Source organism: Mytilus edulis, chromosome 7 (genome assembly GCF_963676685.1).
Source record: "Mytilus edulis chromosome 7, xbMytEdul2.2, whole genome shotgun sequence".
Classification (NCBI taxonomy): Eukaryota; Metazoa; Mollusca; class Bivalvia; order Mytilida; family Mytilidae; genus Mytilus; species Mytilus edulis.
The window spans coordinates 38,502,690-38,518,187 of record NC_092350.1 but is presented as its reverse complement, the minus strand read 5'-3'; the positions used below and the strand labels follow the sequence as shown (position 1 = coordinate 38,518,187).

At 34.2% G+C, this 15,498-nt stretch overlaps 1 protein-coding gene and 1 pseudogene across 2 annotated transcripts; both read left to right on the top strand.

The window, feature by feature from the left end:
* Nucleotides 1-8: 8 nt before the first annotated feature.
* Nucleotides 9-2,709, top strand: LOC139483113 (toll-like receptor 4; annotated as a pseudogene).
* Nucleotides 2,710-7,206: 4,497 nt separating this feature from the next.
* Nucleotides 7,207-14,649, top strand: LOC139481406 (uncharacterized). 2 transcript variants are annotated; one of them, XR_011654611.1, is made up of 3 exons: nucleotides 7,207-7,670; nucleotides 8,171-8,815; nucleotides 14,338-14,649. XR_011654611.1 is itself a non-coding variant. In XM_071264727.1 (2 exons), the coding sequence occupies exon 1, from the start codon at nucleotides 9,012-9,014 to the stop codon at nucleotides 13,317-13,319; it is 4,308 nt and encodes a 1,435-aa protein (XP_071120828.1). In that variant the 5' UTR covers nucleotides 8,829-9,011; the 3' UTR covers nucleotides 13,320-13,837; nucleotides 14,338-14,649. The 2 variants fall into 2 exon arrangements, 1 of the variants encoding a protein (XP_071120828.1); XM_071264727.1 differs by lacking the exons at nucleotides 7,207-7,670; nucleotides 8,171-8,815 and adding an exon at nucleotides 8,829-13,837.
* Nucleotides 14,650-15,498: the final 849 nt, after the last annotated feature.

Here is a 15,498-nt window from a genome sequence, read left to right as displayed (position 1 = left end):
GATGATGTTATTTGAAACTGTTATATATATTTTTATTCGATCAAGTAGTCAACTTGAACAAATGTGAAAGTATTGTTTTGTTTCTGCTTATGGTGTGTTCTTTGTTTATATACGATGCTACAACTTCATCGTGCATTTACAGGCCCAACTTACAGAACCAAATTGTTGCAAATTGTGATAACAGAGGTTTTTTTTATCTGTAACTAGGAATCTGAACAGAAGTATACAATTGTTGGATCTCTCAAATAATTTGTTCACTGTCATCAAAAACAAAACACATTAATAAGCTACACGAAAATAGACATTTTGATTTTAAACAGTAACAATATATCTCAAGTCCATGAATATGGGTTTGAAGGCTTACTTTCTTCAAAAATTCTGCGGATGGAAACACATGATATTAAATTTTTCTAAGCTTCCTTTAAGAGTGTTTCGTCCTCTTGACAAGTTGATGGTTCTTGAAATAGGCACGAAACGAACAGCAATCGACTGAAAATAAATCGTTTGTTTATCCTGACAATGTGTTCTCTAACTTGAAAAGTTTACAAAATTTATCGATGGACTTGTTTGATAGACCTGAGTTTGGTGATGTTTTTAGGTCACTCCAAAATCTAGCCATATTAAAATTTAGGAGGTGTTATTTGAGATTCGGCAAATTATCAAATGAAAGTTTCAGAAACTTTTCTCCGAAACTAAGAGAGTTATATATTACTCGTTGCCATCATTTTCTTCACATAGACAAAGGAATTCTTCGGTATTTTCCGGAATTGAACATTTTGGACCTGTCTCATTCATATATTCATTTGTACCAGGCACTGAATATACTTTATCCTTATCAAAACAAAAAGATGTCGGCTATTAACTTTCATCATATAAGCGACAAAAGTATCAATAACGACAAATTTCCGTATTCTGTAATAATTACAAAAGAACTAATGAGATATATGAGCTCTATCTGCATAGAGGCTTTATATTTGTCAGCGACAGGGATCGTAGATGACGAGTTTTATTCATTGTTTTCATTCCAGTACCCTGTGTGCTTCAAAACATTTATCAAATCTGCAAACAGAATACCGGCTACAACTGTCGATCACTTTATGCAAACAGTTGTTTTCTTCTCAAAAGCTAAGCATATTAAAATATATGATATGTCTTGCAGTCCTAGACAACTTCTTTAACCGTTATATCTTGATGTATATCATCCCGAAAAATTCATTGAAAGTCAGGAAAAACAACATAATTTACAGGAGTCTTTTCATATAAACGTCAACTTACCGCCATCACTGGAATTTGTCCGCCTAACTCATATAACGACAGTGTCTGCAACTGTATCCTTCTCATGCAAAATTGCATCGCTTAAATATTTTGATGTTTCATATAGTGTTTTTAAACAGTATCCAAATGTGTCAAATGAATGTGGAAAAAAAATTACATATTTAGATGTTTCTGGTTTATCTTCAAATATGCTGTTCCAGTCAGTTTCCCTACCGAAACTCACTACTTTAAAAATGCCCCATGAAAGCATTGACAGAAGTATCTTTGAAGGGAAAAATGGATGGTCGCACCAAAGCTTCAAATAATAGATCTGTCTTTCAATAACCTACGGACTTTAGATATGGAATTTTTCAACGATAAGAATATTACGCACTTTAATTTATCCAATAACCTTTTCAGGAAATTTCCAAGAGGTGTATATTAACTCCATAACCTAGAATCGTTAGATCTGTCAAACAATTTGATAACATCTATTGATGATACTATACACAAATGGTTCGATGAGATTATCGTTCCAAATCAGAATTTGAGTTTGAATTTGAATAACAATGCTTTAGTTTGTTCATGCGACACTGTTGAGTTTCTGTTATGGCTTACAAAAAAAGTATCTTTTGTAATCGGAAACAATTACACTTGTACTATTTCAAACAATTCGCATGCAAGTTAACCTAATTGAAGTCACCAAAGATATTAATAAGTATTTTGCTGACTGCCAAGCTACTTTATGGCTTAGGATTGGTATAGTATAAGAATCATGTACTTTTGGTGTTTCGATACCACTTTCAATTCTATATTATTACAGATGGAAACTTATTCTGTTTTTGTTTAGAAAATTTAGACGAGCCGTCGAGAAAGGGTTACATGTGAATAATGAATATGACGTATATATTTTGTACGAAGAAAGAAGCATATCATGGATAAAAAATCAACTCCTTAAAAAAGTTGAACATGAATGGGGACTAAAACATTCGTACATGACCGTGACCTTATTCCTGGAGAATTCACGTCAGATTCAAAGGCACTTTCAATGCATCAAAGTAGACATGTAATTTTCATTATAACGGAACGTTTTGGTGAATACGAATGGGGGAATTTTGAAATCGAAAGAGCCAAATATGAGAAATACACACAAAATCTTATCACAATTATAGTTATTTTACAAAATGTGCCCGTCAATGACATTCCGGAACAACTCGTGGAAACATCAAATTATCTTCATCAATTGGCATGAACATGAATTTGAAGTTTCTGAAAATCAGACTAGGTGGTTCAAACTAAAGACGTTGCTTTTTTTAATTAGATATATGGATTAAGAAAACAACATGAATGGCTTCATAGGAAAATATGATGGAATATGTTAATAACATTTGATTTACCCTACATTGCTTTGACCGAAGCACATTATGCATGAATCGAGGAAGCGAGTTATATCCCATTTTTCGTTTTTCCTTCCTATACAGATGATATAGAGTCATCCCCTGAAATAACGTCAATTCTTAGTAATAAAAACACATGACTAAATAGTCGGCCTTCTGAATTTATTCGTTATATGCATGTCTTCCATAATGGAAAATTCAAATTCTAAATATATAAATATTCTGGAACTTACTTTCAACAGGAGTTGAATATTTGAAAGTCACTGATGTGAAGGAACCGATAGAGTTGAAGAGCTGTATGCCCCCAAAAATTACCAGTGTTAAAACATTCAAACGGGAAAACCAACGGTCTAATCCATATAAAAAAGGAGAAACGAGAAACAATTATGAACCACATAATGGAAGTTAAATATTTACATATTTGTACCTACAATAATCGACTGTTTTGTGAAAAAAAATGTCTTTAATTTACGTTTAGAAACATCTCGAAGCTCAATGCTATCATTTTAGTATACCAACGTACGATGCATAAATCCTAAAGAATACACCTACATTAAACGTTAAAAGCCAATAGCAACCGATGTAGGCAGTTCAAATATACAAACTTTACCATTTTCACCTCCTGTAATGAAACTGGATATAATTAGGTATCAAAGGTTCCAGGCGTATAATTTGATATATAAGGCTGTAGATAACAACAATTAGAAAACCCATACCGTATAGTCGGCTATTAATCGGCCAGGTGTGAAAAATGTTAAACAAATGGCCTAAAAACAATTTACGAAAATAAAATATAACAGACACGTCACAAGGACTACAACTATAGGCACATACAGAATCATATTAAGTTGTTGTTAAGTACAATGCAGAATGAGGTTGGTTGAAATCTGGATACTGTGATTCAATTATACTCGTTGGATATTAATTTTCGTGAATTTCATGAGTACCGGGAAACCACGAACTTAAATGTTCAACGAATTACAAATTTTCTTGAGAAATGAATGCAAACTTTGCCAAAACCACGGATTTGAATGCAAACGAGTTTTTCTCGATCCAGGAAAATGGAAACCACGAAAATAAATAAAATCCGCAGTATCATACTTTCTATTGGTGGGTACTAGTATTTGAATTTGATTTGTTTCTGTATTTTGAATACAAGAAATCTTAATTCCAAAATCTACTAAAAAATATTGGAACTCCAGTGTGTACTAGGATGATTCTACGTCCTACTGCATTTCAATTTTTACCCTAACCTTTATATCCGATGGTAGCACCTTAAAATGTAATATCAGCACAACTTCAAAACATACTCACTGACCATTTCGGTCACATAATATTTATATATGTGCCTTGTATTCCGAGAAAAAAAAACATCTAGTGTGAATTACTTAATTTCAAATGTTAAAAAATGAATGAAATTGGGTATTTGATTTTAACCAGTTACTGCAACAAAAATATTCAATAGTTATGAATATGGTTTATAAGGCTTAGATATAGGAAAATGTGGTATGATTGCCAATGAGACAACTCTCCATCCAAGTAACAATTCATAAAAGTAAACCATTATAGGTCTAGGTACGGCCTTCAACGAGGAACCTTGGATAACATCGAACAGCAAGCTATAAAGGGCACTAGAATTACCAGTGTAAAACCATTCAAACGGGAAAACCAACGGTTAAATCTATATAGAAACGAGAAACACGTATGATCTACATAATCAAACTAATGTACATCAGATTCCTGACTTAGGAACACATTTGCAGCGGGATTAAACGTTTTATTTGTACCAAACCTTCTCCCCTTTCTGAAACAATAGTATAACATCACAACATAGAAAAACACACTGTAAAATATCAATTGGAAGGCTTAACTCAATCAAAAAATTCTTCAACTGAGGATCGGAAGTATTGGTCTTTTTTTAATATTACTTATCTTTTTTTTACCTATTGACAATACCTGACAAAGACAGGAATGAGTAACGACCACCTGAAAACGGATTGTTTGTTCATCCTTCCATTTACTTTCCACCATGTTAAGATTTTTATCGTTGTACTTTGAGGTGATGTCAGTGAGTGCCTACATTTAATGTTTTTCAGTTAGCGTTTGATTACGGACACTAACAAAACTATACTAGTAATAAAATTGAGAATGGAAATTGGAAATGTGTCAAGAGCAGACAACAGCCGAAGGCCACCCGTTGGTCTTCAATGCAGCGAGAAACTCCCGCACCCGGAGGCGTGCTTCAGTTAGCCCCTATACAAAAAAGTATACTAGTTCAGTGATAATGGACGTATAATGTCGGCTTCATGCCTTAATATTTTCCTCGTTTTGACTTAAAAGGACGATTTCTAGTTGGGATCTAATACAAACGTGATGCTTTCACTTTCCTATTGTATACTACTAGTTTCTCAGCAGTAACTTACCCTCTGTCACATCGTATTACGTTTAAATATAACTCAATAGATACGTTTTATTTTATTCTGTTGCGTGTTCACACTTCAGACTTGCTAAGTAGGGCTGTCTGCTAAACCGAGTTATGAGAAGGAACAGCTGAATCGACTTAATTAGTTTTGATTTCCTTTGAGGATAGTGTTCGTCTGAGAGAACACTTTTTCAGAATTTTAGTAAAATATAAGCAACCATTTTGTCAACAAAACAGTCAGTATGTGATATAATTATCACGAACTATATTTCGATTTATAATTTGGCACTGTGCTAACATTACTAGATAATCGATTTGTAAGAAGAACAACTTCCTGTTCCGTTTTCTTTCTTGCTTTCCGTGATAGTTGATATATCCGTGCTATACAAAGGGGACGAACACATACCTTATAATTCATTTGTATTAAAAAAAACATTGACAGATACGTGACTAGGTTCAAAGTGAGAACAATCTATGAGCAAGGAGCCCTATGTTTTTATTTTTATTTTTTTAAGTACATTGCAGAAGGTCATGGACTTTATTTGCTAAAATAACTTATTATTTTAATGATTTATTCTACTGCATTAAAATAAGATATATCCGTCACCTTTCATAAGCCTTTGAAAAACAATTTAGTTCTATAAATACATACATTTTGAATTTATGTTGATAAAAAGTAATGTGATAGGTTTGAGGACTCACCATATGTACTTGGCTATCTCCAATAATCTGCCGGAAACGTTCGTTCTTAAAGGGAAAATAATAAGTAAGGTTGAAAACGTCTGTTATTTGTAGTAAATAGTTGAAAGCATCTTTTATTCTATCATGTTGTAAATTTTTCATATTTTATGAATCATTGCTATAGCATCTAGAAATTCCTTTTATCTTGTACATGTATTTGTGTAAGGGTAAAATGTACAACATCTGAAAAAGGTGTCTTTAAAACTTAGCCAAACGAACTCGAAACATTGTACATGCAGTATGTTATCGAGCACGTGTTTGGATCAAGAGTTGCTCAGTTTTTGGTGTTTTATGTTGTATTGTGTTTACTGTTGTCTGTCTTTTGATGGTTTTCAGAATTAGTGTTTTGCATGGCTTTGTCAGTGTGCGTTCATTAAACGTGTTTGAATGTTCCATTAGTATCTATAGATAATCTTATAAAGTTCTGAAAAATGATCAATATTTAAGAACAGATGGATATTGAACTAATGTAATTTACACCCCATGTAACCGAAGAACCCTGTTCCAACAAACCTTACAGTTAAAACACTTGAAAAATGGGAAATCACTTTGCTTTATTAATTTAACATTAAACTGTTAAATGATCTGGTTTATTATATAACATTCGATATATGAAAAATTGGGACCAATTTTCAATTCCATCCATGCATCTGAACGGTTAGCTCCAGCAAATAAAAACAAATACTTAACGACAGAATGACTACCAAATGAAAATGGTTTTATTCGTTGAAACTCAAATCTACGAGGGAATCTATAAGCAAGCCTCTTTTTGTTTTTGTCTAGGTTGTGATATTATTCTGCTGTGAGTGTATAATTGTATTGATGACTCTATAATATAAAAAAGAGAAGACGTGGAATGATTGCCAATGAAACAACTCTCCACAAGAGGCCAAAATGACACAGAAATTAAAAAATATAGGTCACCGTACAGCCTTCAACAATGAGCAAAGCCCATACCCTATAGTCAGCTATAAAAGGCCTCGAAATGACAATGTAAAACAATTCATACGAGAAAACTAACAGCCTTATTTATATAAAAAATGAACGAAAACAAATATGCAACACATAAACAAACGACAACTACTGAATTACAGGCTCCTGACTTGGGACAGGCACATACATACATAATGTGGCGGGATTAAACATGTTAGCGGGATCCCAACCCTCCTCCGAACCTTGGACAGTGGTATAACAGTACAACATAAAAACGAACTATAAAAATCAGTTGAAAAAGGCTTACCCATCAGATGGACAAAAGTTCAAGTGAACGTGACCGGGTACTTGTACATCCCAAAAAACAAAATGACACTAGAAACAGATCTGAGAGTACTCGCAGTTAACTGATAGCTAGTTCAAAGCTACTAACAACTAATAAAAAAATCATGCATCTGTCACGATCCAGATGTATTTTATAGAGTTATTCACATATTTATTTAGTCGAGCTTGTATATAGATAACGATTGTGAAATTGTCGTCATGATCAGAGAATTGCACTTGCAGTCTTTGCGCAGGACGCCTATTGTTCACGGTTTATTTTATACATAGTTTTAACATACGCTTTTATGTATATATGTACGTTTGGCCTAAGTTTGGTTCACCTGTGTTTAAACGCACACTGATTAGGCTTGGCCTATTTACACACCTGTTGACTATTTTTAAATAGTGGTCAATCGAGTTCTTCGGACAAGTTTGGCTATTTTTAAACAGTGGTCAGGTGATTTCTTTGGACACGTTGTCATTTCATTTCTGCTTGGGATTGTCGTGTGGAAGGATGCCACACTCGTTAGAGCATTTCATATTTGTTAGCTAAATTTAACCTACAATGGTTCTACTGTATATAGTGCATCAATTCCGAGGTAAGTGTTTTATTCTTACATATATTTATATATACTTTTCTGTATGTTACTTTGTTTATCAAATTTCCGAAACTTTCAGACTTCTGCAGATAATTTTCCATTATGTAAATTGTATAATTTAGAATGTTTTGTAAACGGATTTAAAGATATGAAAACCATGTTTTATATTCAGATATTTGCGGTTTTACTAGTGAACAAGAACAAGATTATTAATTACGGGTACAAATTGAATGTACGTGATATTTATGTGTACAAGGTTCCGAATTTCCTTATGTACGTGAAACTATCATGCAAATTATGATATTTATTACAGTATGACACATTTTGCTACATATAAAATGTATGTGCGTATTTATCTACGTAAATTAATAGAATATATATGTTCATTTTATGAACGTGAGATTATAGAGTTCATGTTTATGTTGCATGAACGTGCAAGTAAAATGCATATCTAAATTGATAATCGTACTAAAGAGTTTGTACAATTATATTATTGCTAGGTTCCAGCCTGCACCAGAGTAATACAATGCTGCGGTGTTAAGGAGTGGTCATACAGATTGAACGCAATCATACATGATAATTCATCAAACAACATATCTACATATTATAGTGGAACTGTCGTGCACGATACAATAACCGTCATAACGATACCATAACCGTCATAACGATATAAAGGGAAGTAATCTGGATAGACAATACAAACTACTGAAGCTGTTGGACTATTTATTTGGACTTTAATATTTATAATAATTTGATGTATTTTTCTTCTTTATTGTTTATTTTTTTTATTGTTTATTAAATAATTTATTTATTCTAATCGTTGATTCTTTTGTCAATATTGTAAAATAGCACTGAAAGACTTCTCCATCCGCCCGTCCGTGACAATTGGTGTCAGAAGTGGGATAAGTCTGAAGTGTTTTTTCTTATACATTTTGAAGTTAAATTTATATTTTCTATAGAAGAATTATTTTTTTTATATACATTGAATATACATTTATAACGTGTAGTAAAGCTTACTATTGTATTTTTCAGAAACTGTAATGTCGACAGAAACCTGATAGTTTGGAACCTCAGAATTTGTAAAATTTCTACACTACAGTGCCTCGGGGTTGTTGCACGCTGCAAGTACAAACAGTAGATTTAATGTAGGTATTGTTATTTAGAGTAAATTTAGTCTAAGGCGATTGTTTATTTTGTGTTGTGATTGACACTTGTGGACCAGGCTATGGTCAACTGTGATACTAAAGCGTAGTGTTACGAGATATATATATGTGATATATTGAGCATTGTCCTTAGTCTAGTTTATTGTTACATAGCAAGTCATATTAGCAGGAATCAATCATGGAGACTCTAAAAGAGTTACGACAGTATGGTGAGTCGTTGGGGTTAGCCAATGAAGATTTAATTAGGTTCATTGAGTCACAACAGGCGAAACAGCGCGATGATAGACGTTTTGAAAGAGAAAGAGAGAAGGAAGAATGGGAAGTTGAAAAGGTAAGATTAGAACATGAATTGGAATTGAAAAGGCTAGATAATACTCGTTTATTTGAAACTGAAAAACACAGGGAAGAAAAAGGTAATGTTAACCCCTCAAAGGTACCTAAACTACCTCCTTTTGAGGAAGGTACTGATGATATGGATGCATATTTGCGTCGTTATGAAAGGTATGCTATATCGCAAAAATGGGACAAATCAATATGGGCCACTCATTTGAGTGCACTTCTTAAAGGTAATGCATTAAATGTGTACGCTTTGATGCCCTCAGATCAAGCATTAGATTATGATGCTCTTAAGACATGTTTGTTGAAGAGGTATAACATGACTGAAGATGGCTTTAAGCAGAAGTTTAGATCTTGTCGTCCAGAGTTTGGTGAAACGTTTCAACAATTTTCTGTTCGTTTGGGTAGTTATTTTAGTAGGTGGATTGATATGTCTAATGTTTTGAAGACGTTCGATGGACTTTATGATCTTATGTTAAGAGATCAGTTTTTACATATATGTAGTAACGAGGTTATGTTATTTCTGAAAGAGAGAGTACCGAAGTCCATAGATGAGATGACTCGGTATGCTGATCAATTTAAGGAGGCAAGGCGAGTAAATATAGTATCACTTACCAATCAGACTCAAAAAGGTAAGTCACAGCCGTCTCAAAAACCCAACAATGCACGGAACCAAGAACCGCCAAAGCAAAGTGACAGAGATAGAAATAGACATACAGGAGGTTATGGCGGTGGAAACAGGTTTGATAGAAAGTGCTTTAAGTGCAACAAATCAGATCACTTGATATCGAACTGTCCATTATTGAAAAACAAGGTTGGTAATGTACAAAATAGTGGTTCACGGGGAAAGGAAACTCCTATTTGCGGGAATGTTATTACTCTTACTGATAGCATTATTACTACACAGGTAAGTAATCTTACAATACCTGAACAGTGTGAAAAGAAACCAATCAAAATGCCTGTAGCTAAAGGTAAGTTAGGTAACCGTGTTGTGACAGTACTTCGCGATACAGGATGTAATGGAGTTGTTATAAAGAAAAGTCTTGTAAGTATAGATTGTTTTCTAGACGATTATCAGACATGTGTATTAGCTGATGGGTCGAGTGTTAAAGTACCTATAGCTATAATTACTATAGACAGTCCTTATTATCAAGGTGAAGTAAAAGCATGGTGTATGGAACAACCATTATATGATGTTATTATAGGAAACATAGATGGTGCTAGGGAGCCTTATGATCCCGATATATCTCCGACGGTAAGTGTAGTAACTCGACAGCAAGCGAAGAAGAGAGATAATCCATATCCGAAATTAAAAGTTCCAGGAAGTATTAAGGATGTTAGTCTAGAGGACATTGAGCATGAACAGCAGTCTGATGCAAGTTTGTCGAAGCTTAGACAGTATGTAGCTGAAGGCAGAAACTTTGAGAAGACCAATGGTACAAAGGTAAATTACATATTGAAAAAGAAACTTATGTATAGAGAATTTATGTCGCCAAAAGTAGAAAATGGTAAGTTATTCCGTCAGTTGGTCGTTCCTGAAGTTTATAGAAGCGATGTCATGAAATTAGCACACGAGTCATTGATGGCGGGACATATGGCTACACGACGTACAGTTTATCGTGTATTATCAGAGTTTTACTGGCCAGGAGTTCAATCCGATGTTAAGCGGTATTGCCAGTCCTGTGATATTTGCCAACGCACTGTACCAAAAGGTAAGCAAGTTAGAGCTCCTTTGGGTAAAACCCCTATCATAGATGTACCTTTTCGCAGAGTAGCTGTAGATATAGTTGGACCTTTAGTACCAGTGACTGATAAAGGAAATCGGTATATACTAACACTTGTTGATTACGCTACAAGGTATCCAGAAGGAGTAGCGTTACCATCTATCGAGACAGAAAGGGTAGCGGAAGCATTGATTGATATATTTTGTCGGGTAGGTTTTCCAAGAGAGATGTTGACAGATATGGGCGCACAATTTACTTCCAATTTAATGTCTGAGGTAAGTAGACTGATTTCACTTCGGCAGCTTACTACCACACCGTATCATCCTATGTGTAACGGACTCGTTGAAAGGTTTAACGGTACGATGAAGCTGATGTTGAAGCGACTATGTGCAGAGCGTCCGCGAGATTGGGATAAGTATTTAGGACCAGCATTATTTGCCTACAGAGAAGTACCTCAGGAGAGTGTTTTATTTTCCCCATTTGAATTGGTATATGGTTGGCCAGTCAGAGGTCCAATGACAATTCTTAAAGAATTGTGGACTAGAGAAATTACTGATCCTGAAGTGAGGTCCACATACGAGTATGTTATCAATTTACGAGAAAGATTGGAATCGACTTGTGAATTGGTTAAACAAAATTTGGAGAAAGCGTCACGTAAACAGTCGCGTATATATAACAGAAAGTCACGTTCAAGAAAGATGAAGGTAGGTCAAAAGGTATTGGTGCTACTACCCACTAAAGCAAATAAGTTGCTGATGCATTGGAAAGGACCATTCTCTATAGTAGAAAAGATCAGTGACCTTGATTACAGAATTGATATGAGAGGTAAACTTAAAATGTTTCATGTCAACATGCTGAAACTGTATGTTGAACGTGAGCAAACTAACGTGTGCGTTACTGCACCAGATCACAAGGTAGGTTTTGTTGCTACAGTATCAGTTATAGATCTCGAAAATGAAGATACAGACGATGTAGACAATTACGAAAGTGAGTTAATCGAAACGCCCGTTGCAGTTGCTAAGGAGACATTACGAGATGTTCATATCAACGAAGCTTTAAAAGCAAATGAAACAGTTAAGGTACAGTGTTTACTAGATAAGTTCTCACACGTGTTAACAGATATTCCAGGTAGGACAAATGTACTACAGCACGATATCAAGTTGACTTCTGATGATCCTGTTCGATTTAAACCTTATCCCATACCATATGCTATGCTAGACACGGTAAATAAGGAAGTCGATAAGATGATAGAAATGGATATCATTGAGCGATCAGATAGTCCTTATTCAAGTCCATTTGTGATTGTGAAGAAGAAAGATCAGAGTAATCGGTTTTGTATAGATTTTAGAGGTTTAAATAGTATTACAATTTTCGACGCAGAAACGATGGGTAATATAGAAGAGATGTTTTCAAAGTTGTCTGGTTATCAGTTTATATCTAAAATTGATTTAACCAAGGGATATTGGCAAATTAGTCTTGTGGATGCTGCAAAACCCAAAACAGCATTTCAAACACCTAGAGGATTGTTCCAATTCAAGGTTCTGCCATTTGGCTTGGTCAATAGTGGTGCTACTTTTGTACGTTGTATGAGGAAAGTTTTAGAAGGGTTGGAAAACGTTGATAACTTTGTTGACGATATTATAGTGTACACACGTTCTTTTAATCACCATATGGAGGTTTTGGATAGTGTATTTGAGAGGTTGGCATCTGCTAATTTGTCAGCAAGACCCTCAAAGTGTTATATAGCGTATAGCAGTCTTGAAGTTTTAGGTCACATTGTCGGAACAGATCGCCTTTCACCAAATCCAGATAAAATTGAGGTAATCAAAAATGCTCATAGGCCTACAACCAAGAAACAAGTTAGAAGTTTCATTGGCATGGCTGAATTTTACAGAAAGTTTGTTCCCAATTTCTCAGATATAGCTAGTCCGCTTACTGATCTGACGAAAAAGGGACAACCAAATCAGGTACGTTGGGAAGCTATTCATGAAAGAGCATTTTCAAGTTTGAAGAATGCATTAGTAAAAGCTCCTGTTTTAAAGTTGCCGAACTTTTCTCAGGTATTTATCCTTCAAACTGATGCTTCTGATAATGGAATAGGCGCTATACTGCTACAGGATGAAGATAATATTAGATTGCCTGTATCGTACGCTAGTAAAAAACTGAAAGCTAGTGAACGAAATTACTCCACTATCGAGAAAGAATGCCTAGCCATTGTATGGGCAATCAGCAAATTTCAAAGGTATTTATATGGTAAACAGTTTATATTAGAGACCGACCATCAACCTTTGATATATTTGCAAAAGTCTAAAATTGCAAATGCACGATTGATGAGATGGTCACTCTTGTTACAGCCGTATAGGTTCAGGATTGTTGCCATCAAAGGAAAGGACAACGTTGGAGCAGATTTTTTGAGTCGTATATAGGATCGTGGAGATAAATGAAAGTAAGAATACTTTCTTAAATTGGGGAGGTGATGTCACGATCCAGATGTATTTTATAGAGTTATTCACATATTTATTTAGTCGAGCTTGTATATAGATAACGATTGTGAAATTGTCGTCATGATCAGAGAATTGCACTTGCAGTCTTTGCGCAGGACGCCTATTGTTCACGGTTTATTTTATACATAGTTTTAACATACGCTTTTATGTATATATGTACGTTTGGCCTAAGTTTGGTTCACCTGTGTTTAAACGCACACTGATTAGGCTTGGCCTATTTACACACCTGTTGACTATTTTTAAATAGTGGTCAATCGAGTTCTTCGGACAAGTTTGGCTATTTTTAAACAGTGGTCAGATGATTTCTTTGGACACGTTGTCATTTCATTTCTGCTTGGGATTGTCGTGTGGAAGGATGCCACACTCGTTAGAGCATTTCATATTTGTTAGCTAAATTTAACCTACAATGGTTCTACTGTATATAGTGCATCAATTCCGAGGTAAGTGTTTTATTCTTACATATATTTATATATACTTTTCTGTATGTTACTTTGTTTATCAAATTTCCGAAACTTTCAGACTTCTGCAGATAATTTTCCATTATGTAAATTGTATAATTTAGAATGTTTTGTAAACGGATTTAAAGATATGAAAACCATGTTTTATATTCAGATATTTGCGGTTTTACTAGTGAACAAGAACAAGATTATTAATTACGGGTACAAATTGAATGTACGTGATATTTATGTGTACAAGGTTCCGAATTTCCTTATGTACGTGAAACTATCATGCAAATTATGATATTTATTACAGTATGACACATTTTGCTACATATAAAATGTATGTGCGTATTTATCTACGTAAATTAATAGAATATATATGTTCATTTTATGAACGTGAGATTATAGAGTTCATGTTTATGTTGCATGAACGTGCAAGTAAAATGCATATCTAAATTGATAATCGTACTAAAGAGTTTGTACAATTATATTATTGCTAGGTTCCAGCCTGCACCAGAGTAATACAATGCTGCGGTGTTAAGGAGTGGTCATACAGATTGAACGCAATCATACATGATAATTCATCAAACAACATATCTACATATTATAGTGGAACTGTCGTGCACGATACAATAACCGTCATAACGATACCATAACCGTCATAACGATATAAAGGGAAGTAATCTGGATAGACAATACAAACTACTGAAGCTGTTGGACTATTTATTTGGACTTTAATATTTATAATAATTTGATGTATTTTTCTTCTTAATTGTTTATTTTTTTTATTGTTTATTAAATAATTTATTTATTCTAATCGTTGATTCTTTTGTCAATATTGTAAAATAGCACTGAAAGACTTCTCCATCCGTCCGTCCGTGACAGCATCTAAAACTAAATCTATAAGTTAACATTACGATTATACACTAACAGCAGAAATCGTAGACAAGGCACATGGTTTCTCGGATTTATTTACGAATATTCAATATAAGTAAAGTCCAAAAAAGAGAATTTTACAGAAAAACGAGAAAAACTGATAATTACAGACCTTCTAAAATTCAAACTGACCACACGCACGATACACGCATGGTGAATGCATGATACACGCACGGTACACGCACGATACACGATACACGGACGATGAGTGATGAGCGTTACACGGAGGATAAACGCAAAATGAATTTTTAAATGATGAACGCACGATACACCCATGATGCACAATGAATGATAAATACACGATACACGCACGTTGAATGATTCATTGACAAATGAACAACGAACGCTTTTTACACGATTCTCAAAGCTATTTTATTTAGAATAGTATATAAAATTGATATGCATTTTAATTAAAGGCAATACTTGTAGCTGTTTTGCCGATACCAGAATAATAGATAATATGCTATTTTGCCAGCTCAGATTCAAATAACTTAATTAAAGTCGGCTATTTTATAGACACCGGAAATAGTTGTGTACTTGGACAGAAGCTCCTAACAATCAAAATATAGTGTCTTGATTTTGTTCAGCCTGAGAGTTCAAGTTTACGGCAAACGAAGGCGAGACATTGTGTTCCGCGAAACCCTTACTAATTCTATTTCATACAGTTCAAAATCAAAATTTTATTTTTATTCATATAACGTCCGACGCATTATATCTACAGACAG

Coding starts and splice junctions, on each gene's coding strand:
- LOC139481406 (XM_071264727.1), top strand. CDS start 9,012: ATGGAGACTCTAAAAGAGTTACGACAGTATGGTGAGTCGTTGGGGTTA.